Source organism: Zonotrichia leucophrys, chromosome Z (genome assembly GCF_028769735.1).
Source record: "Zonotrichia leucophrys gambelii isolate GWCS_2022_RI chromosome Z, RI_Zleu_2.0, whole genome shotgun sequence".
In the NCBI taxonomy this organism is placed as follows: Eukaryota; Metazoa; Chordata; class Aves; order Passeriformes; family Passerellidae; genus Zonotrichia; species Zonotrichia leucophrys.
The window spans coordinates 11,840,407-11,865,553 of NC_088200.1; the positions used below are offsets into that span (position 1 = coordinate 11,840,407).

The window sequence follows — 25,147 nt, forward strand, 5'->3', positions numbered from 1 at the left end:
TAAGAACATAGTTGCAGAATCCCACCTACCTCCTTAACACTGTAGGCACAAATCAGTTGAGGAGGTTCTCAATTCTTGAGACTTTCTGACAGTCGCTTAGAAAACATTTGATCTGTAGGAGACTTCTTTTTATCATTGTCTCTGGTGTCCATTATATGCAGAAGGAAGAAAGCTGAACAATTAGCTGGCATTTTGAAATTAGTAATATGGACAGGAAATAATTTAGAATATCTTGTAGGTTTGATATTTAACTGATTATCTCTTTGCAGATTTAACACTTTTTAAAAATAAGATCCTCTTTTTTCTTGGTACTTTCATTTTGACTTCATTGGTTTCATACTGAAGTAGATCATTTCACACTGTGAAATCAGTATTACTAACTGGATGGATTTCCTTTTTTTAACATTTAAAGAATTTAAGTTTCTTATATAGTTATGTTTATAGTGTTGTTGTGTCTTAAAATAGACACAGAGGAGAGGTTTACAATTGTATAGAGGACGATGTATAAATCCATTTCCAGGTGTATAATGAATTCAAGGTTAAAACACTTTTTTACATAGCTCATCTGGTAAGAAATTATGTAGAAATCATCTTCATGAATGTACGACTGTTTTATGTGCACTTGTAAAGAGGTGTTTTCTATATCATTAATTTCTTGTGGTATGCCTGTTTTCTATCTACTAACCAGTTTATATTAACTCTAAAAAGCCTTAATAATAATTTGTGATGTATTTTACATATTTGTAAAATATTAGCCTCCTTGTTAGGGATTTCTTTTTGTCTTGGGAATAAGAACATTATCCCTGTCCCTTTTTGAAATTCAAAAGAGGCAAAATTTCAATTTCTAATAATAGATATCTAGTGTTAGCCATAAAATTATGGTATCTTTGTTCTCAGTTTAATCTGAAGCTTTCACATGAAACCCTTATGTCCTTTATAGAAAATGCTAAAAACTTTCTGGTGGAACTGAGGTCTAGTCTCAGTAGGGTAGATTTTGAATTCACACTTTTTTATGTGCAGAAAATCAGTTACAAGTCTTCTGAACAATAGGCAGTGCATGTATGCTTTCCAAAAGTGTTTCTGAATTACTTTTTTTCTTGTAGTCTGTATTATATGTGGTTATATATGTAGAATGCTTTAGTAATGTGTAAAGGTTTTAATGACTTTTGGTATGATTCTAGTACCTGTCACAGATGAGCAATGCAGTAATTTTAACATTAGGCTTATAATTTCTCTACAATGTTTTTCTGCATTATTTTTTTCTTTCTGAAGTCATCATTTTCTTGCATTTCTTGCACTTTGAAGTAACTTGGAACATGTTTTACAGGGAAAAATGGTTTGAATCTGATACAAGTCTTTTTGCAGTTCTATTTGGAATAAGGATCTTACAATGATAATAGAAATAGGTTTCATGAAAAGAATAATGTAACTCTTTTTATCTTACAAATCATGTTTTGAGTGTTCAGCAGGCAGATTTTGGAGAAAGTGTGTTTGAACTGCAGATTGTCATGTGTATATTTAGTTCTGTTTGGTTTTTTTTTCTCTGATAACTTACTTCCTAGAATGCATGCTACTTAACCAGGTGAATTCCAGTGTTTGAAAAGATACAAATTTTCTATAGATATCTCTCTTCATAAGGCAAAGTCTATTTGTCAACAGCTAACTGATGTAGATGTATTCATGCCACTGACATGGTGTCTTCAATCCAGTTGAAATAGTGTTGTTTTACTTGGTGCCATTTTTAGTTATATACTTTTTAATACACTAAGAACAGTAATTTTCATAAATCTTCCTTTAGTTCATCCTATACTACTTAGTAGATTGTAGCAATTCTTTTCCAGTGAATTCTTGCCTTTTAGCATCATTATTCAACTTCTCACATGCCTCTTATGCCATGTAGATTAGTATATTTTACTTTTTCTTATTTCATTACCCTTGTATCTCTTGTCTTTTCTTTTTTGCTTTCTCATCCATCCCTCCTTCAAGAAAATGTCTTCTACTGGCTTTCTCATGTACAACATCATTGCTATAATTTATCTGAAATGCACTTTAAAATATCATTGTTCAGCTAGTTCAAAACACCATTTAGATAGTTGTTCTGTCTTAAGAGGCTAATTCCCATTCATTACAAAACTCAATAAAATTGACTCACATTACGTTACAATTAATTCTTTGCAAACTGAAAGTCCATACAACTTTTTGCATTGTTTTAGTAATTTTTAAATTTTGAATTTGTGCCTTTATTTGCATTGAACTCAAAAAAGACAAGGTAATATTTTCACCAAATTTTATAGGCATGTTTGAAATTTTATCAAGTTATGAATGGGAGGGATAGCCACAGTATGTGACCCTTAATATTAAATAAATCCAAGAGTCCCTTTTGGCATTTACAAGGAAGAAGTAATTTTTCTCTCTCCCCTGATCTTTGAGCATTTTCTGAAAGATTCTATATCTCAGAGGAAAATTATGGAATTTTTTTCACAGTATTTTTGTTGCAGAGTCTTTTGATGAAGTCTTGTGGCCAATTTTGTCCACGTCAGAATGAACTGTGACATTTTCTTTGTCTGATTTTAACATCTGTTAATGTCTTTTTTGGTTTTAATGCAAATGTATGTTGTCGTGGGACCCATGAAACTTTTCCCTTTAAGCTTGTGCCTGCAATGAGGAGGTCATGTTTGCTGTCCTTTCTTTTCAGAGCTTCAGTGAACACCTTCTCTGCTGCTTTTTTAGAGCTATGCTGATCAGCTGTGTTGGGATGGGAGCTGTTAGCAGCTTCGTGGTTACTGCATTCTGAACAGGACAAATTTTCCTTTGTTAAGTATAAGTAATGAGAGAAACTGTAACTATCTCTGCAAGATGTCTGAGTAGGTTTATAATATGTTTGAAGGGTTGTCTTTGCAAAACAAACGTCTTTTGGATCTTTCTATATCACCTAAAGGGATTTGTTGTTTTAAGGGAAAAAATAATTCTGATCTGAATGCCATTCCTCCATTGTGTAGATTGTTGTGGGATTTAATTATCTTCACAACACAGAACTGAAGACATAAGGTTTTGCTGCTCACTACAAGTCTTCCTAAATATACTGTTTCCTGCTGCTCTGATCTGAAATTTGAGTAAAGACTTGATGTTTCTTTGAAGGTGCTCTTCATACATACTCTTTACAGGATCAGCTAAAAATCTTACTGCTTAATCATCTTTATGTTGTTAAAACAATGCTTCTGGATTCTTCTGTGTTCTCTGCTTACATGGTTTGTTTGGGGGTTTTGGTTTGTTTGATTTTAATTCCAGGTGACTTTGTGAGTGTGTAGTAACTGATTTGGTGTTTGTGTAACATGACAGTCTGTCTTTGGGTTCTAGCATTGTTGGAAATAGCTTCACTTGGGAAACAGCAATCAATTATCTTCTAGTAGTGACAAGAAAGGGAGTATTTCAGGATGAAAAGCTGTATCCAAATTGTGTGGGCTCAGTTGAGTAAACTTGTTATGCCTGTCACTGATTTCTAGTTGGTGTAGCCAAACTACTTAGAGGTGCTTAATGGTACTGATGAAAACTGGGGGCAGAAAGGAAGTACCAGTTCTAAACCTCATTTAAATCCTACATGTACAGGAATTCTATAAGGGCAAAATTTGGTTATGGATGTTAACACATCAACTTTTAGAGTTCACACTAATTTGTTTCCAAAATAACAATTTCTTAATGCTGAGACAGACACCCCAAAATCGGAGGGGCCACAAGGAAATAACTGCATTAAAAACATACTCCCTTGGGAAAGGAAAAGTTTGAAACTCAGCTTGCTTCCTATAAAATTGTGCTTTTGTAAAGGTTAGCATTGTGAAAATCCTCAGTTCCATCCATCTTGAATTTGAAATGACTGTCCTGACGTTCCCCGTAGCAACTGCATTTGAATGTGTCAAGGCCAGTGTCATAACCTACTGACCATCTTGCTATGGATGCAGCACCAGGTGGATTTGTAGAAAATTATGCCACATTTCAGAGGAAAGAAATGCTGTATTTCAGCATTTACAGCAGAAAATTTATAAAGACTCTTCTCAGCTCAAATGTTTAAACCTTCTTCAAACTAAAATTTAATTGTAGTTATAGAAAAGCAGCTATGACTTTCATAAGAGTTCTACAGTCTTCCAGTTTTTCTCTTTTCTGATATGTTAATGACTACCTCTCATCTAGACTAGACTAGAAGAGGAACTGGCTCACCCTTGTGCCATTAGAAGTATTACAAGATGCTTGTTGGCTTTGCAGAGGATCCACTTTAATATGTTCTTTGTTCATTGAGCCCTGATTATTTGGTGGTTTTTCCTGGATTTAAAGGTTTCATTTTGAAAAATATTCCAAGAATTGCTTAGTTAAAAGTCTAAATTATATATAACTTGTTAAAGTCAAGGAAGATCTGATTTCTCCAACATAGTTTGTGCTGGAATGGTTTTGCTCCTACTTGCAGGGAATTTTAAGATATGGCGTGTCTGTCCCATTCCAGAAGGTAACTGGGATTTGTGTGGGCATTGTACGTACTTTCTGGGGCCTTCATTTTTGGTGCTAGTTTTTCAAAAGTAGATGTTGGATAAGCTGGTATTGGTACCTAGCAGGAATCAGCCACTGCACCTATGTATGATCTATTACTGGTAATAGAGGAGACATTTTCAGCACAGAGCCTTGCCTGGTGGCTGCTTTCCTGCTATTTGTTTCCTACTTTAGACTTTGCTACTAAGGTAAATATTTTGATTCTTGCTCCTACAGTATTTTTCTGGATAGGAAGAGTGAACTTCGTGTATGTCACATGGAATTCTTAGCAGCAACACTGAATTTGACCCAAACCACCAATTTCATTATACTTTGATTTGTCTGAAATATGATGCTTTGTCTGTTTGCAGATTTAGTGCAAAGTTCAATTGGTTGATTTTTGAAAAATTACTTTGGCAAATGTAAGTGATAGACATTTATTACCTAACTTGTCAGAACAATTTCTTGAAAGTCCAAAACTGCTCTTGGTTCATTGACATGGATACTTGATTGAGTTCCTCTTGTTTCTGGGAATAGCTAAGGCTATTTTGCATGAATAATTTTTGCAGTAATGCATTGCAATGTGTAAATATGGCCCAGCAATTTGTGTGATGTCAATTACAGTATACACTGCAGACTTTTCATGTGTCTAAGGATCTAAAGGTGGATATTGATCTTGGCTTATGTGCCAGGATATGTGCTTGAAATTTTTGGCTTGAATTTTCTTCTAGCCAAAAGATAAATTTGACTAAATATAAATACCAGAAAGCCTCATATTAGCTTCTGGAGAATTAACTTTTCTGTTGCTCAACATTGTCAGCTGTTCTAGCTGACTCTTTTCATGTCAGAAAATTAAAACTGTTTACTTAAAATTTGGAGTTTATTTTTTGCTCTGTGGGAATACTACCAGCAAACAGAAAAAAATAACATGAAACCTTTTTTGTCTTTCAAATTACTGAACTGTTGTTTTCATTTAATAACTTTTCTTCAAAAGTTATTATCATTAAACTATTCTGTTTAATCATCTCTCAAGCTATTTTCCTGTACTATTTTATATTTAAAGCGAAAACATCAGCAATCTTTTGTTGTTGTTCATTATGTAATTGTTATCTTGAAGAAGCAAAACTAGTAGCTTCATGCAATATTTGCAGTGATAAGGACTGAGGATGTTTTTATGCAATAGTAAGAAAAATAAACATTTATGTGTTAATTAGCACTGATGTGCCTAGAAGTCACAGATAAGAACTAAAATAATGGTTTTGGTTTCCTTATTCTCTGCAAAGGTTTTGGTTGTATTATATTCCTTATACAGGAGGTTTTGTTTTATAAGAAGAGAAATTCTGAGGAATAATCTGATTTTATTTAATTAAGGTCTTTTGTCTCAGGCTCAGTAAACAACCTGAATACATGGCTGGAAAAAAAATTAGTCATAAATTTCAGATCCCAAACATTAATCATTGTAGGGTCAACAAATGGTTTGGGTTAGAAATTACCTTAAAAATCTTCTCATTTCTACCCCGTGCCACGGGCAGGGACACCTTACACTGGATCAGGCTGCTCAGAGCCCATCCAGCGTGGCCTTGACACTGCGAGGGATGGGGCACCCACAGCTTCTCTGGGCAATTTGTTCCAGTACCCCACCACTCTCCCAGTAAAGAACTTCTTTCCAACATCTAAACTAAGTCTCTCCTGTTTTGTTTTAAAACTGTTCCCCCTTGTCTTATTGCTATCTGGCTGTGTAAAAAGCCACCCTCCTTCTTTTTTTGTAAGCCCCTTTTGAGTACTGAAGGGAGTTTTAATGGAAGCATATTAGCAGATAATTGCATGCTGGGTTTTGCAACTGTACAGAATACCTTAACTTCTTTAACAATAAATTGAGTTGGCCTAAATTTCAATGCATATGTTCAAAAGCAATGACAGCAAAATTCAGAAGCACCCCCAACACTGATTCATAAAAGCAAGGGAGTTTGTGCAGCATTATATTTATTTCAATTGCCAACCTTCCTTCTTTTTATTCTGAGTATTTCTTTATTTTTTGTACAGCATCTTGGAAAGCTAGGCTGCTGTAGCCTCTTTTTATCAATTTCTGTACAGACAAAAAGTCAGCAATAAGGCCAGCAGTAAGTTCCTACAGTAATCATATAGCTTGAGAACATCATTGATGCCAGTCTAAATGTGAGTTCTCTTGGCATTTAGAGAGAGTGTGTGTTGGATGTATTCCCTGCTCTCTGCCTGGGTATTTCCAAGTTTCCTTTTGAAATATCCTCCTTCCCTCCTTCTAAAAATGTTTCTTTCTTCTCAGAGTATTTTGTACTATTTTAAAATTCTTTTTGAATCTATGTTTCTTAGCTGTGGTTAATGATGGCCTCTGTTGTATCATGGAATTATTCTGTTACCATGTCCAGATCCTTCTCTGACCAGCCTGTCTGGATCCCATCTTTCAAAGCCTGAGCTAAGGACTGGAGTAAAAGCAGGGAGTCTGAAACTCCTTTTTTTTTTTTTTTTTTTTTTTAGGCTGGGAGCCTTTCCATTGTGCTACTGTTGGGACAGTTGAGGAAGAATTGTTCTAAAAAATATGTTAGAGCAGGTTCCGTGAAATGTAGGACATACTTCTCCCTAGCATTGCCATTCTCCATCCTGCTGAATTGATTGAAGCAGAGAATCCCTGTATGTGCAGCCCCTTGGGTGGTGGTGAGGGCATCTCAGTCTCCACCCTTTTTTTGGCCTGAGTATATCTGAAGTGAGCTCTGGAGTTATCCTTTCACATATGTAGTCAAAAGAAGGCACTCAGCAGAGGGTTATATCCTTTTGGATACATCCTGTAGGATGTAGCTGTATACCCTTCCGTAAACTTTACAGCAGGGAAGAGGAGAGGAAAGAGCGTAAATGTCCTACTCAGTTTGTTTTCACCAGTATTCATTTGATTATGTGTTTTTCAGCTGATGATAGGGTATTGAGATAAAAGTGGAACTTCCATCATATGAGCAGATATGTCCTCCTCAGAACTTAAATTCACCTATAAAAATTACTGGGATTTCCCTGTGTTTCCCCTTCTGTTCCTAAAACTGTTCAGGGCACAAAATTATTTTGGCAAGTGTGAAGCTGGTGGGCAGCAGGCTTATCACCCGGGGCTCACTGCACCGGGTAAAGAACACACTGGAGCATTTTAAGGGAGAACCTGGTGGAAATGATATCATTAAATTTGCACACTTGAGAAAGAATCAAATATTTTTCAGCTTCAACCAGCGACCTTTTTATGAGTTTATCGGTACTCATGTGACCTTTTGCATTCCAGTGCCTGAATGCTATGCTGTAACAATAGTTAGCTATTTTAGAAGGGTGTTTATTTTCTAAACAGTTGATAACACAGGGAAGTACTTCTGTCCTTTCTTTTTTTTCCTTTTAGTTCCTTGTCTAACACACAACTTTATCTGCTGAGAATTTGCTGTAGATTTAACCTTCAAATCTCTGCTTTTTTAGCTACAGTGGCATGGCTGTTCAACAAGATAGCAGCACTCGTCTTATAGGATAAGGACATTTTATTTCATTTAGCACAGGTTTCAAAGTTGGTTGAGCTAATCCAGAAAGAAACTGCTTTCCTTCCTGCATGTATATGCCTAACATAAGACAAAAGTTAGACTGTAAGCTTTTATTAGAAAAGGGAGGAATATCCTTTAATGCTTAAATGCTCAGAGAGGACATTTAAGGAAGGTGAGCTTAGTCTCTCTGAAATAATAACAAGACTGGATACATTAGTCATTGGCAAAATAAGAAAAGTCCAGTGGCAGGTATAATGTCTTTTGTAACAAAAGAGGAGCAAGAAAAGGGCAAAATTGAGCTGCAGTCAGTAGGGCTTTTTTTAAATGTCCAAATGAAGACGAGTGACAGTTCTCTAGTATAGAAATTCAGTGGTCAGACTTCAATTTCTAAATGCTGAGAAATGGGAAGATTCATATCCTCACCCCAAACAGGTGGCATTATTCCCTTCTCACACCCTTGTGTGTTCTTTCATATAATGTCTTCATAGTTGGAAAAGGTGCATTTTAAAATCAAGATACAGAGAGAGATTACAAATGTGAATTTGCATTAACTGCAGTTTTTGCAGAAACAGAAATATATTTATATTTCCACTGTATTAACTGTCTCATAGGTACAAAAATAGCAATCCAGAGTTTAGATTTCTAAGTGTATTTTAATCTTGGTGTCTCATAGTTCACAAGAAATTGTACCAAGATCTGATCTAAACCATGCAGTTATGTTCCATAGTTTGGAAAGCAAAGATAAATAATTCAAGAGAAAATAAGAGTTTATTTATGTTGATTTTGATTTCATGACAGAAACAGCCTCTCTGATCTTGGAAAGCTCACCTAACCATCAGTAAGAATCATCCTCTTTTCCATGGGTGCTTGTTTGAAAGTTGTTGCATCAAGCCAGGTGAAACTAATATGAGATGGTGAAGTCAAAAAATAATTGTGCTGTCCATATTGACTGGACCCGGCAAAAGTCCATAAGAATGTTACCTCTTTTACTGTTTAACCTCTCTTGAAGGATGTTCTGCCAGGATCAGGAAGATCTATTTGACTTGCAAAGTCAACACAAATTGATACTGGATCCTCCTAAAGATAGCATATGCATAAATGTTAGCTAAAGCTGTTTTACAAAGTTGAAGCTGCAAAACACAATACTGAGCTGTGAATCAGATCTGTTCTTTTCCATTAGTTTAAGCCATATGTGGAGAAAGAAATCTTATATAAATAGTATTAGGATATATAGTAATGGGATATATAGATATATATATATATATATATTACTATATATATACATATATACACACATATATGTACATATACATATATATATATATAATATATAGTAATAGAATATATAAATATCCTCTAGATATTTATAGAAATTTTTGTACTATGCACAGTAAAACCCTCTGAAAAGCTTCCCAGACTATAATAAGGTATAAGACCAGTCTTACAGATTAATTAGTTTCTCAGTGAGGTTCTCTGATTGATCTTTAACTGTGTTATATTTTGTAAATAAATGCTTGGTGAGAAAACAAGTTATCTTGAGGGTTAGTGGGCATTGAGTAGTAGATGAAGATTCATTAACATCTTTCCTTACAAATTTTTTGATGCTAGCAACCAAGCAAAACCAAGAATTTATTCTTCTCTGGGAAGTAACTTGCATGTAAGTTGTGGAGAGCATTGCATATGTTTGGAGAAGCACTGTAGAAGTGACTGTTCATGTATGCAGTTCTGTGAAATGAATTATTCTTCTGTGTCTTCCCTTTGATCTCACCAGTGTGGAGTTGGTTAGAATGCTCTTCCTGGCAATAAGAAAAATATTTTGTTATGATGGTACTTTTCTTCTGGTCTTTGTTTGTTTGTTCATTTGTTTGTTTGTGTTTTGGGGATTTTTTTCTTTTGGATGTTTGGTTGGTTGGTTTTGTTTGTTTGGGTTTTCTCCCAGTTGTTTCCTTTAACAGTTGCAGAAGTTTTGAAATTATGTGTAAATGACATCTGAAGAATACATATGCCTATAGTCTCATTTGAGACATGATGTACACTGATCACACACATTGCAGAAAATGAAGTTTTTCCATTGGTGCTGACAGTCCTGCAGCAAGATACTTGGGCATTCTATTAGATTATCAAGTAACTTTTTAGTGAAGTCTTTTTTACTATTTAAAAAGCCATGCATGCTAGAGCCAAATGTAAGTGAATGAAGACATGGAAGTAGCTACTAGGCAAACTTAGCAAAAAATTTTGAAAATTGAAAGTGATTGTACATGGATTTTTCGATTTTAAAAAGGTTTTTTTACATATCCTATTAATTGTTTTATAAAGTTTCCCATAATCTGAAAAGGCATTAGCATGTGTTTTATAACCTAATTCTTATTGCTGTGACTCGATTCTTAGGTGAGCTGAATTCTTGTAAGTATTTCTTTACCAGTCTGAACAAAAAAACCCCAACTGCCTACATTATAAAATTGAAGATAATAAAGAAGGATTTTAGTAAGATATTTCTAATGACTTTTGAGCTGCCCTGACTAAAGACAGCATAATTAATAGAGTAAAATATATCTTAACAAGCTCCAGACTTGGCCAAAAGTACAGAAAATCCCTGATTTTCTTCAGAAAGGTTGATAAGTCCTTCTCCGTATATATTAGAATTGTACATACATGTACAGTCATGCTTAACTCCTCTGTAGGGCATAAGTAAAACTCCATAGATTTGGTTGTTTACAATCCTCAGTAGCTAAGGAAACTGGGTATGTGGCACACTTACTTCAGGGAACATTGTGACAGAAAGAGAAATTTCAATGATAGCTTATAGAGAGCTTTATAATAATTCTATCTGTTCTCTTTTCTGGTGTTCTCTACTTGAATAAATGAAGCTTTACCTATTTCCTAATAAAAGAAAAATGGGTAAGCTTATACAGTAATCTGAAATATCTATAACAGGAGAGAGTGCCAATCAAGCAGTAGTTGAATTTAGCACCGGAGAAATAGAAACTTGAAAATTTTGAGATAAAGATAAAATTAGTTATACAAATATTTAAAGTAGTCAATTTTTTTTTTTTTTACTTCATGCTATGTGTATAGTCCTGCTGATTTTAATGAAATTACCAATAGTTGAAAACTTGAAAATACTTACTAGAGAACCTGGATTTAGAGCCCTCTATGAATTTAATCTGTGGAAATTGTCTTAAAACTTGCATATATAAATTTTTCTGCATTCTGGGGCTGGGTGTAAGCTCCTCATGTGCTGTGTAGGCATACAAAGTATGGGGACACAGTGCTCAGATGCACAGCTCTGCAGCATTCAGCCTGGACCTGGCTGTCATCCAGGCAGCTGCTGGTACACACAGAGGAGATGGTCCCATGCTGCTGTACTTGCACCCATCTGAAGTCAAGTGCATAGCCCACAAAATTAATCATTAACTGAGAAACATGGCCAACCACACCATTAAATGTTTTTCATTATTTTCAAAAGCAATATTGTTAATTTAACTAGCTTTGGTACATGAGAAATTTGATTGTATAAGGATGGCAACCTAACACAAATAGGTAACAAGTGAGCACAATGTGAAGGAAGCAGGGACAACTTTAACTATTACTTTACTTTGTTTATGTTTCACTATGTTGCTTCAAAAACCTCAATATTTGAAGTTAAATTGTTTTTTGAATGACTTGCAGAGTATATTTTGATGGTGGAATCTCATGGTAATACTCTTCTAATTCCAATTAAAGATGTTTAAAAAGAGAAAGAAAAATTCCATCTTGCAATAAAAGTTAGGATAGTAACACAAAAATGGACATAAGTTTTAGAAAGTTAGTGTAGTGATGTATGTATTATCATCCAGGAGATAGGGTTTTTTGGCTGAATGTGTGTGCATAACAATTTGGAGGTGATTTCCTCTCTAAATAATATGGTATGCATCGAGAAGGAGAGAGAGGCACTTAAGGCAAAAATGTTTCTTCCATTGCTGGAAAAAGATTAGCAGTTTAGTCTGACAACCTGCAAATCTGTATAGTAGGTTCTTTGATAAATAAAAATAGGACATCAAATAAACAAAAGAAATACTTTTGAATTGATTTGTTTTCCTTGTGTCAATTGGAAAAATTTTGCCTGCAGATTTCTTTCTAACTGCACATGGGCTTAATCTTGGTTTCAAAATCATAAGAATAGTGTGATATTGTCTACCTATTTATCACTGTGGAAAAGAATCCTGATTTGTGGTTCAGCTAGTTGTTTGTCTGTATTCAAAAAAAAGTTTCAATTTTGTTTTGCAAAAAATCAAGCAACAATTTTCATTGCATCGTCAAACTACCAGCAGGAGGTAAGAAAAAATCTGAAGCAAAAGCTGAGTTCTCAATGATTTGGCCTGTATTTAGGCATATGACCCTGCAAGTTTTGCCACAGGTTGTCTGTTCTTACTGGAAAAGGGAATAGTACTGTCTTGGGTACACTAATTACTATGAATGATAGTAAACAGAAATGTTCATGAGGGACTAAGAATCCATAATTTACTTACAACTGTTAGAAAACCTGATAAATTCAGAGGACGAACTGAAATAAAACTAAACTTTGTGGAATAGAGCAAGGATATCATCCTACAAAGGTAATTGAAAAGCTGATTCAAAGGTAATTCATTTTTATGACTGAAAATATTTTATTGAAGGAAATGTGTGTGCAATTTATTGTGTTATTATTTCTAATTGTAGTGTGGACTTTAAAAAAAGGCTGTAAAATACATTTAGGTCTATATAACTGTGATCTAACTGATTGCCAGTGGTTATCCTGTGAGTGGTTCCTGAGACAGGATTGTAGTATTGGTCCCTCTTTTTTGTCTTCAGGTTCACATTTGCTCTTCTTACTCTCCACTAATAGGTAGCATAGATCAGTCAGTGTTGAAGGAGTTGCCTCCTGAGCTCCTGGCAGAGATTGAATCCACGATGCCACTTTGTGAACGTGTGAAAATGAACAAGCGCAAACGTAGCACAGTTAATGAGAAACCAAAATATGCTGAAATCAGTTCTGATGAAGATAATGACAGTGAAGAAGCTTTTGAATGTAAGTAGTACACAATTCTGTTCCTTAAGGTGAAAAAAGCTAATATTTTGTTTTTACAAAAAGATAAACATCTTTTTTAAGTTGGCTACCTTAAAACATACAGTCACAAATTTGCTGTCCTGATAACCGCCTGGCCAAGAACCCTTGTTCTCTTTTAAAAGAAAAAATACTTGATTGCAATTTTTCATCCAAGACAAAAAGCAGTGGGTTGTTAAATTTATTTTCCTGATTACTTTACTGGAAACTGCTCCCTAGATATTATTTTTGCTTTCAGTTGTACCATAAAACATTTCTAACTGTTCAGAATAAAGAAAATATCCTCTAAAGAAGCACCGAATTTACATACAAGTGTGTGCATAGAGAAATTTCACTAAATAAATTCTTGACTTCTTCTTAGTTTTATTGATAAGAAAAGTGGAAGATCCCCTCTTGAATTTTTGTAACATAGTAAATTGAGAATCTTACTGCACAGATGTTTCCTAAAATATTTCTCTTGTCATATTCCTTGAAAAATGGAAGTTATTCTTGATGAATTCTCAAAATACCATTTGCTGCTTCTACTATTCTTGAATTAACTGTTTTCAGAGGAAGAGAGGAAGCTTCTCTTAGAGTTTTGCTGTGCAATTGAATAAAGTTCCCAAGGAAAAAAGAAAATTGTTATTTGCCTCTAAGTAAAGAAGGCATTTCCTGCTTGTTGATAGAAGTACGATTGGTTAGTTTCTGTGGTTGCACAGTTAACCAGCCCTTTGTTAGAACAAAGTGAATTAGTTAGTCTGAACTATGTATCCATGCAGGGTTACAGGAGAAACCTGTTAGCCTTAGAAATAATCTTGCCTATAATAATGTTTCTCCCAAGTTTTGCACCTTTGTTTATAGAAACATCTTAATAAACTTTCACAATATATAGTGTTTTGGGGTTTAGTGTTTCTTAAGGTCCAAAAGAGAAAGATTTGTTTGCTCTGCTTCTTAGTATGTTTCAAGTTTTTATCCAACATAAACACTGTGGTTTTACACATGAAAATTATAACACTGTTACCTTTGATCTTTATCAAAAAAGCTGAAAAGAATGTCCTTCTGTTTGTTTGTTTTCCCTTTTAATTATAAATGAATAATGCTTCTCTGTGCATGAATATGATGTCTTCAGGTCAATTGTAATCAGTCTAAATTTTGGCAAAGGATTAATGATGACTTGCTTCATTCAGCAATTCTGTATTCTCTGTTTACCATATCGTATCACCCTTATATGATGTTAATAATTTAGAATAGTGAATTAAAACAAAAAATTACTAGGCAAAGTTATTTAAGTTGGTTGGGAATGGAGAGATTTGTAAACACTTTCAAATACTTTAATCTATATGTTAGCCATAGTGGCTGTTGAAGTTCTCAAATACAAAGTAGAACGAGTTAAGGAAAACTTTCACAATAATGATATGCCTTGACAAATTCTAGTTTCAGTATATCCACTCAAGAGATCTGGCCATCATTCTAATCAATTCAGTGAGTACATGTGGTTTAAAAGTAAATTACAGTATTTCTTAAAGAATACTGTAGAACTGAATTAAATTTAAAATGAGACGTAAAAGATCTGTGGCAAGAAAGATCTATCAGATGTGAAAGATCTATGGCAAGTACGCTGAATAGATTTGTATTATTACAAATACATGTTTCTTAATTATTCTGTTTGCCTTAAACTGAACTTAAAAATATATGAAATAGTGATTAGTATAGAAAAGGAGAAGTTTCTTTGAATATTTCATTAAGAAAGGACATGCCATTAAACTAAATAAGGAGAAATTAAAGATTGATGAAGTCATTATCTTACAGTAATTACTAAATGTGATATTGCATACATGTTTGGCAGAATTTGGAAGGAAATTGCGTGTTTATATTCCACATAGTATTTCTTTATGTATAAAATTAATCCTAACTCTTGAAATGTTATTAATGCTTACTTTTTTAATCAATGTTATTGACTTCAGAATAAATATTGTAGAGCAGTGATTGTGAATAGATGTTCCAGTATTCACATTTTTTGTCTTGCAGAGCTGACAGAACTGTAACCCTTTCTGTTTTGTCATGCAGCATTGATAAAGTGGTCAATCTAAAATTCAGCCAGAAAGCAATATTGAAAGTTACTTTTCTTGTGGAGATGTAACTGGGGTCAGAATTCATCCTACAGAGCTTAGTGTTACAGATGGTTTGTAAACTGGAGAAAGGGCCATCTGCCTCTACAAAACACTATCTCAGAGGGTAAAGGAATCAGTTAAGATGGGTAAAAGCTTTCCCCATAGAACTCTTAGTTTCTTCTCCAGTACATTTACTCCAGGTATCATAGAATGGTGTGAGTTAGGTTTAGGAAGCAACCTTAAAGATAACCTAATCCCAGCCTTCCTGCCATGGGTGGGAATGCCCCACTAGCCCAGGTTGCTCAAGGCCCTGTCCAGCCTGACCTTGAACATTTCCAGGCATGTTGTATCCATAGCTTCACTGGGCAACCTGCTCACTGCCTCACCACCCTCACATAAAGATTTTCTCTCTGATCCCTAATCTAAACCTGTTCTCTTGCAGTTTCAACTCACTACCCCTTGTCCTAGGACTCCATGTCCTCGTGAAAGAGTTCACACAAGCTAACCTCTAGAGCCTGTCACAATCCCTCCCTCTGGATAGTATCCATTCCCCCCAGTGCACCAGCTCTGTGTTGTCTGCAGCTTGCAGAGGGTGCCCTCAATCTCACTGTCAGTATCTCCAAGATGTTACAGTGCTGGGCCCAGCACCCACCCCTGTGGGACACCACTGGTCATTGGTCTCCATGTGGCCGTCAAGCCATTGATGGCAGCTCTTTGAGTGTGACCATTCAGCGAATTTCCCACCTGCTGAGGGGTCCCAAATGGCTCACCACTGCTTCAGTCACAGTGAACTGTCTCAACCATTTTAGGCAGTGCTAGTACCTCTGCCATCCTGGGCATGACTGTACTTTTCCGCAAAGAAGTCTGATCCAGATGCAGTAAATCTTGAAACCTGAACTGAGTTATTATATTAAAGACTTGAACCACCTCCATTACATTTTTGGAATTTGAAACCTCTAGGGTTCATTGCAAAACAGAAGTGTTCCCTCAGGGGTTTATGTTTATTAGTTCTGATCCTAGGCTGACTATTGACTATAGCCTGGTATGTTGCATTTCTTAATAAATGGCTTGTGGTAAGAACTTCTCAGTTCAGTTCCAGTTCTGTCTAAATGCTTTGAGCCGTTCTGCTCAGAAACAACTTTATATGCAGTCATGTCAAGGAGACTTTGGTAGAGACACACAATATCAGGACTGTTATATGCAGGTCCAGAAGCAATAAACTGGCAATAAACACTGCCAGTCTGGAATGTGATAGTTTGGAAGTATTTTGAGCTTTGCAATACAGTCTGTGTAAGGCATCTCTTTGGTAGCTCAATTAGCTGATCATGTTAAAAAATGGAAGGTTGGCTGCTTTCATGGAGAAAGCTACCTGCTCATCTATTTCCTTTTCTTTAAAACTGAGCACTCTGTCAACTTCAAAACGTGCAAGGCTTTCTTTGAAAGTAACAGAGAACTGTCATTCTGCTCCACCATTTTATTTCCACCACATCTCTATGAAATATTTGCTCCAACTTCTTCAACATTCACTTCTGCTGAACTTTATGGTCCTGCATGAAAATTAATTAGAATAATTATCTGTGGTAGAGGCTTGCTATTTGGCACAGAATTATGACTCCAGCTTTCTCCTTTACACAAATTTCCTGCAGTATATACCAAGGCAAAATTTTAGTTGTCTTGACAAAACAGAATATCTTTTAGAAAATAGATTAGCGAGTCTCATTGGAACTCCTTGGTGTGTTAGACGGATAAGGCAGTCACTGAATAGGAATATGGATAACCAGTAACAGTCACAATTTAGATAACTGAGGAAATTATCTCCATATTCTCTTATAGAAGGATGAAACTTTTAAAATTTGTTCAGTTTTGTTTAATCTGCTTTTAAAAAGACAGATGTCCTGTAAATCCATATTTTTAAATGTTTTCTGGTATCTTTGCCAGTTTTAAGCATAGTTTTTTTATAATTCAAAAGAAAACATTAAAATAAGTGATTCGCAACAGAATTCTATTTTATAACCTAAATGTCCATTTAATTTGGAGAATAGCTATACAAGAGTGTTGGACTTGCAAATCATAGAATCATTTAGGACCTTTTTGACCATCAAATCCAATCTATAACTACTGTAAAGTCCACTACAAGACCATGTCCCTAAATCTTACATCTGCACATCTTTCAAATATTTTAAAATGTTTGATTTTGTACTATTAAAAGTGTAAGTTTTGTATTTAAAATGAAAATGCATTTATTTCTAGCTTCTCGTAAGAGACACAAAAAGGATAGAGATGAAGCTTGGGAGTATGAAGAGCATGACAGGAGAAGTTCTGGTGACCATAGGAGAAGTGGTCATTACCATGAAGGAAGGAGGATTTCTGGTAGTGGCCGTTACCGTAATCGCAGTCCCGATGACTCCGATATGGATGATTATTCCCCTCCTCCTAGCCTCAGCGAGGGTAACTGATCACTATAAGAATATAATTTTATTCCATAGTACTAGTGCTTTTTTAATGAATATGTTTAATATTTTAAAGTGGACATCATTGCATGCAATATTGAATACAAGTGTAAGAAATGTAAATAATCCTTTCTTGAAGTTTTAAGAAAGTGTTTGTTTTACTCCTTATTCTCTTAATTAGTGGCTAGAAAAATGAAGAAGAAAGAAAAACAAAAGAAGAGGAAAGCTTATGAACCTAAACTAACACCTGAAGGTAATTTTAGAAGATTTATTTTCTACAGTTTGTATTTTCTGCTTTATATTTAAGATAATTGTTTATTAATTCCCTTTTTTTTTTCCACCAGAAATGATGGATTCTTCAACCTTCAAAAGATTTACTGCTTCAATAGAGAATATTTTGGAAAATCTGGAAGACATGGATTTTACAGCTTTTGGTAATACATCAGAAAATTTCAAAATGCTTACCCCAATTAGAAACCCGAGAAAAAAACCTGTATTGGTATTTTTGAACTTCCTTCATGGTGACTTAATTTCATGTCAAAACTTACTAGGGCCTTCTGGATTTATATGGCTTGCACCTTGAGTGGTGGCCTTTATCTTTACAATTTCACTTGCTGCTGCCTGAAAATCCTTCTTCCTCCTCTCTGCAGAATCCAGAAGGGGCATAAAACATAATGAGTATTCTTCCCAGTTCTCTTGGAGTGGAAAGGATACTTCTTTGGGATGTCATTAGGGTGTTACCTTCTGTCAAATACCTAAACAAGATGGTTCTCTTCCTAGCAATGTCTGAGGCACATAATTACAAATCTGCTACTGGCAGATACAATTCTTCAATTCAGACAGCAGAGTCCTTGTGAATTTATGGCTAAGATATTGAATCATTTACCTATTTCAGTGGAAAAACAGCCTCCTTAGCTAGGTGTCTAAGGAAGTAGTTCATGTTGCCAAAGATGACTTTCTTTTGAAGTGGATAATGGAATATTCATTAATTTTTTTTCCTAACATCTTTGTCACAGGATTAAAACAAGGGAAAAGGCATATTAAACAAGTGTCTATAGTTTTTAACCCATAGTGTATGCAACCTTAGAAGTGAAGTCATTGAATCTTTCTATGTCTGGTAACATGATTTTTGTCTAAGGTTAAATACAGTTAAGACTCAGATTATCTCAAGTTGCTTAATTTATATGTGTTTTCCATTAATTGCTCTTGCCCAGATTTGAACTTCAGAGCTACAGTTAGAGATTTGTTCTACTGAATTGAAAATTATGGCAGAAGTACTGCAATAAATGGGGTTTGATATTTTAAACATTTTTAGTTTGTGACTTTCAGAAGTGCATGCCTCATGTTAGGCTCTTAAATGGGGTTTCAGAACCATTGGTATGGTAAGTCATATTTAACACGTATTCATTGTTTCAATACAAGCAAAAGTTGTAATTATCAGTCTTTGTTAGATTCTAATTATTTGGAGCCATTAGTTGTTGGCTATTTGGACAATCAGCTCTCTTTTTTCGTTAGCATTTTCTTATTGGAATAAAAAATACTGATTTCCTAGAAGTTTTATGAGAAATAAGACTGTTAACTTTTTACTTTTTCTTTTTTTTAAGGTGATGATGATGAGATTCCACAGGAATTGCTACTTGGCAAACATCAACTTAGTGAGTTGGGTAGTGAATCTGCAAAAATCAAGGCAATGGGCATTATGGACAAGGTACCTCTTCATAATCTAACTTTTTTGGAACATAAAATATTCATTAATATAAAAAACCTTACTTTTTCTGTAATGACATTCCACCGTCTTCAAAGGCACATGGACCAGAACAGCTGAGCTTCTGCTCACTCAGCTGAAGTGCTTAGGTAGTTGCAACATCCTATCTGTTACTCTTTCTGAAGCTGAGACATTTTTGCTGAAAGTTCCTCCTCTGTGTCCTGCTCTTCCTCAGTCAGCTAGAGGAACTTTTGTTGGCGCAAGCTTGATAAATTTTAAATTAAATAAATTAAAGATAAAATTTCCTTTTATCTTCCTGGAGCTCTTGGCTTTGGGCAGTTTAATATTAAACTCTTTTCCTGCTCTTGACCACTTAGGTTTGTGGAGTGTGTGTGAAACTGTATTATTATCATTACTCCGGACTATTCCAAACTTCTGTAATCCAAACTTTCAATATTCCTCCTGGATTTTCCTTCAATCTCCCTACCTTTCTTTGTAGTTTGTGGGTGGCATGATCATTTCTCTTTCCTGATCATTCTCACTCTGTTCCATATTTTTCACACATACATATCTATATAAAATCAATTTTTTGTTGCTTCCAATGGTGAATAGTATCCAGATGTGAGAAACTGGCTCTCTACAAGGTTAACATATTCCACAAATTATTTAATCAGACTTGTATGAAAGATTAGTAAGTTTACTTTTTTCAACATGCTACTTCTTTGAAGTTAACAATGATATTAACAATATGTTTCCTTTTTATTATCTTTCAAGTATCAGGGAATTAATTTCTGCTTGATCATGCAGTATGGATTTTCTCCTAATAAAGCTCTATATGGTCAGTTAGAATTTAGATCATAGGTGGATTTCTATTTCTAGAAGCAAATTTCTATTTCTAGAAGCAAATAACTACACAACATTAGTGACATGCAATTTAAAAATTTGTTTCTGTGGATTTTGCTAGTTGAAAATGCAGTTTAATTGCAGTCCTGGAATATATTTTGCCTGTTCCCATTATAGTATCTGCATTTTCCTTATGCCAAATCGCTTACAGTTGAAACAATTCAGATTGTGCAAGCTCTGTCCTTCATTCCTCAATGTTCTTTTCAGCAATTTGTAATAATTTCTATTCCTGAAGTTGATTGACATGTTTCTTATTTGTTTTAGCTCTCAACAGATAAAACAGTAAAAGTTCTGAATATTTTGGAAAAGAATATTCAAGATGGATCCAAGCTTTCTACTTTGCTTAACCACGTGAGTTTGAAACTTCATAATTTCACTCCATTGTGCAGAATAGTTTTCTTCATTTGAGTCCTATTTAGTGATAGATTCAAATACTCTGTGTGTGTGAAAGGGCTGATAAAATGTCTGTGATAAAAATTTGCCAAATTTTGATACTTGATGCAAAATTCAATTAATTGTGATTTTTCATAGTTGTCACTTACATTTTTGTAGTTGTCATTACTATGTTTTACTGTAGCAGTGACAACTAACTGTATTGGGAGCAACTGTATTTTCTTTTGTTTAATTATAGATATTATAGTCATCTTGAAATATTCATGGTAATTCTGATGTAATTTGCATTGTTGGACATTTCTTTGTTATGTGTCCATAAAACATCCTTTCAAAATGGAAGAAATACTGGAGTTTTCATATAGAGTCTATCTTTCTCCTGAGCATTAAGGAGGAAGTTTAAGTGTTCTTACACTACAAAGTGGCAATGTCAGCATAAATAAAATTAATAGGAAGTTTAGTATTTTAGGATGGGTTTTTTCCCATGTATACCTAAAACTGCTTAAAGATTTTGAGGTTTTATGAGGCTGATGTTCCATATTTCATATTTAATGTATTTATTTATACACTTTCTATTCAATGCAATATTGCAGCAAGATTAGAATTGAGTTTTAAAGAAAAAACCTCCTCATCTGTAGAAATAAGAGAGTAGTAGTTTATATCAGAAAGGAAGAATTTGAACTTGCACATGAAAACCAGACACATTATTGGTACCTAAATACTTTTATCTAGATAGTTTGTAGGAGTTTCAAAGTTTCAGGATATGGTTCTGAATGTGTTGGGCAATAAAAAGGAAGTACTGGTTTACCTGGTCTACTTCATTGTGATGAAGTTTTTATGTTAATGATTTGAAAGTGACATTTTTATTTTAGTTTTTTGAAGTAAAATTCAAAATTATTTAGAAGTTAATTAAATTGTCCAGTGCTTGCAATTCAGAGGCGAACTTGGATTAAAAAAAGAAACTTAAAAAAAAACAAAAAAAAACCCACTAGTTTTAGATTTTCTTAAAACTATTAAAAATTATTCAAATAATTGTAGCAAAGAAAGTCTCTCCTAAGATTTAAGGTTGCTACTTTTCCAGTGCAGTGAAAATATCTTACCTCCATGTCAGTGTATTTTTCACAGGTAGAAGATGCTTTAATATTAATTTCATTTCCATGATAATTAGGGGAAACACTTTTTTTTCCCTTAAGGTGTCATTTGTGTACATAGCAAATTCCATAAAGCCATTGTATCTGAGAAGTTTTCAGGGACCTCTTGATTTGCAGATTTTTGTTGATTCTCTAATTATGTATATCATGTATATAATGCGCTGTTCTATTGGTTCAAGTTCTCTTACCCCAAAAGCAAAAAGCTGTTGCAGTTTCACCGACTCTGATCTTCACAAGGAATGCCAACAGTGTTGAGATGTGGTATCATATAGGTAGTAAAGACCCTTTTTCTCTGGAGGCTCTGTCTGTACCAGAGAAGCTATGATAACTTCTACCGAGCTTTGCTGTAATAATGTTATTACAGTATTTAAGTAGTGCTGGATTATCATATTTAACCTCATCTGTGTTTGTTTTGGTACCTCATATAAACATAGTAATAGAGAGACTCAGTATCCTAAGGTAATCTAAAAGGACATATTTGATGAGAGGTTGATAGTAGGTGTGTTGGTCCATGAAGCAGAAAAAGTTGTGTACTTACAGATTTCATGGACTTGCAACAGTCTTTTTGTATAAGAATTCCCTCTAGTGGCAGAAATTAAATAGATCAAAGCAGCAACTGGTACCATTGAAGAAAACACCAGATGAAGGAATTAGATTTTGCTTAATGTACATTGGTCTTAAATAGAGCATGCAGCAGTCTTCCCTCATAGTGCTTCCCAATGAGACACAGAAACCTTCTTTGTGTTTTAACAGAAGAATACAGAATACAGGAATTTGAAGACCAGTAGCTTAGAGAAACATTACAAACTTGTTGCTTGAAAAACAAATATTACTTCATTTTAAAAATAAATTATTTTAGTATCATAAAGGAAATACAGTATTTTATACATGAATGTTATGTAAGCATATTAATGTAATGTTATTTTCTTTAACTTGGTCAGAAGAAAAATTTGATTTCTTGTTCATACTCTCCTGTTTTTCTTGCCTGTTGCAGAATAATGACACTGAAGATGAGGAGAGATTATGGCGAGATCTTATTATGGAAAGAGTGACAAAATCTGCTGATGCTTGTCTTACTGCTATCAATATTATGACATCACCAAATATGCCTAAAGCTGTATATATTGAGGACGTAATAGAGAGAGTTATTCAGTACACAAAATTTCATTTGCAGAACACTCTCTATCCTCAGTATGATCCTGTGTATAGAGTGGATCCTCATGGTGGTTAGTATGCTAAGAAATCTTTCCATATTTAAAGCTATAAAAAGTCAGTCATCTACTGTATGATGATGTAAATGACTTTCTGAAATAAGAATTTTTGTATGCAGCTTTTATACTAATAGTCCTTTCTTATCACATACAGTATCCTGAATTAATGCATTGTTAGCTTGAGGATGAGGAAACAGAGTAAAAATCAATGAAATGTGTCATCTGAAGAACTTAGTCATGTAGCACCTTGGTTTACTGTAATAATGTCAATGTAGCTAAAGTATTTAGAAGTTAGAAGTTCAACTTTTATGTGTAGTTATTATGTGTTGAAATAAGTGATTTCATAGTAATATGTAATACGACCAGCCATGTATAGCCATGTATATAATGATTTGTTTCAAGGAAAGCTATTTAGCTTCTAGCCATTTGTTTTCATAGACATATCTACAGGTGCGTGGCTCCAATTTCAAGATCCTTTTTTTAAATGACAGGTCCAGCACTTAGAGTAATTATGAAAAATATTTATCATGTGAAATTCCTGCTTTTAAGCTGATGCTACTGAGTAGTTTTTATAAACTGCTTTTGCAAAGCTGTAATCATGCAGTTGTTTCGGGGGCACTTTGTGAGGAAGATCATCTTTCCAGTATTTGAAACACTGAAATTATTAATGAATATGTGTTTTATTTTCTAGGTGGTGTTTTAAGTTCAAAAGCAAAACGTGCCAAGTGTTCCACTCACAAGCAAAGAGTTATAGTGATGTTGTATAACAAAGTTTGTGACATTGTCAGCAGCTTGTCAGAGTTGCTCGAGATACAGCTTCTCACTGATACAACTATTCTTCAGGTAGGTTTTTTCAGAATTCCTGTCCAAAAATGTTAGCTTTGCTTTTCCTAAAGTAAATGTGAAGTATAATTGTCTCGGGGAAGTTTGAAATGAGTACAAGCTCTTGAATTCTTAACATCAGAGTGGCTAGTTTGTTGTGTAGTATGTCATTTGCATCTTCTCTTCTGCATTTAAGAAAAGTCCTTAAGAACATCAAGTCTAAACTGCCAAGTGCACCACTAAAACCATGTCCTTGAACATTCTATCTACATGTCTTTCAAATATCTACGGGGATGTTGGCTGAACTGCTTCCATGGGCACTTAAAATCTAATCTATACCTCCGTGGCACAACTCACGGCCCCTTTCCTTTGTCTTGTCCCTTGTTAGCTGGGAGAACAGACCAGCCTCACCTGGCTACATACTCCTTTCAGGGTGTTGTAGAAGACTATAAGCTCTGCCTTGGAGCCTCCTCTTCTCCACACAGCCTGATACCCCCTCAGCCACGCCTCATAAGACCTGTGCCTTAATTTAATAACTTTATTTGCAAATAATATGAAGTAATTGTTGAATGCCTTACTTGCTGAATGAATAACCAACTTGTGAAACTGCCTAAGTACCAGTTTGTTAGTCCTATATACTTAAAATAACTTCTATCCATTGATAGGTGTCATCGATGGGAATAACACCTTTCTTTGTAGAAAATGTCAGTGAGCTACAGTTATGTGCCATCAAATTAGTGACTGCAGTAAGTACTTTCTAATTTGTGGGTTCTTGTGCCTGTCCTGCTGAGATTTCTTAGGGCATTTACGTAGATTGTATTTTCTGTCTGGTAGAGAATTGGACTGTAGAATTAATGCTATTCTTGCATGGTTTTACAGTTTGATATCAATATGGAAATAGTGTTGTATCTACCTGAGCTGCTCCTATTTGCAGAGTACTGTATAGAAAGAAATTGCCTACTTCAAGCAAGAGGCTTCTTAATTTTGATTGTCAGTTAAAGTGTAAACACAAACTCCTTCCTCTTACCTGTCCCTTTTTTATTTTAAGAAATCTCTTTTTTAAAAAACTTGAATCCTAGCTGTGTGGTTTTCATTATTTCCTGTGTTCAGATTTGAACTTGTGCAATATGTCATAGAACTAGTATGGTATTTCTGTATAATAGGACAAATTATTTTCCTCAGAACGGACTATCTAAAAACAGTCTCAGCATAGGTAAAATATTATTTCAGGAAAAATGTAGTGGAACACAAATGTCCTTGTTCAAGTGGGAGATTTTAGTCATTGTAA

The 25,147-nt window shown here is 34.5% G+C and overlaps 1 protein-coding gene across 2 annotated transcripts in view; it reads left to right on the top strand.

Moving 5' to 3' along the window:
- LOC135459281 (nipped-B-like protein) overlaps positions 1-25,147 on the top strand; it is a 154,705-nt gene that overhangs the window by 90,553 nt on the left and 39,005 nt on the right. For both annotated transcript variants that reach the window (XM_064735066.1, XM_064735065.1), the window contains exons 11-19: positions 12,919-13,101; positions 17,478-17,675; positions 17,859-17,930; positions 18,022-18,111; positions 19,282-19,385; positions 20,550-20,636; positions 22,821-23,052; positions 23,729-23,880; positions 24,525-24,605. In XM_064735066.1, coding sequence (XP_064591136.1) covers positions 12,919-13,101; positions 17,478-17,675; positions 17,859-17,930; positions 18,022-18,111; positions 19,282-19,385; positions 20,550-20,636; positions 22,821-23,052; positions 23,729-23,880; positions 24,525-24,605 — 1,199 coding nt within the window. The remainder of the gene's footprint in view (positions 1-12,918; positions 13,102-17,477; positions 17,676-17,858; positions 17,931-18,021; positions 18,112-19,281; positions 19,386-20,549; positions 20,637-22,820; positions 23,053-23,728; positions 23,881-24,524; positions 24,606-25,147) is intronic.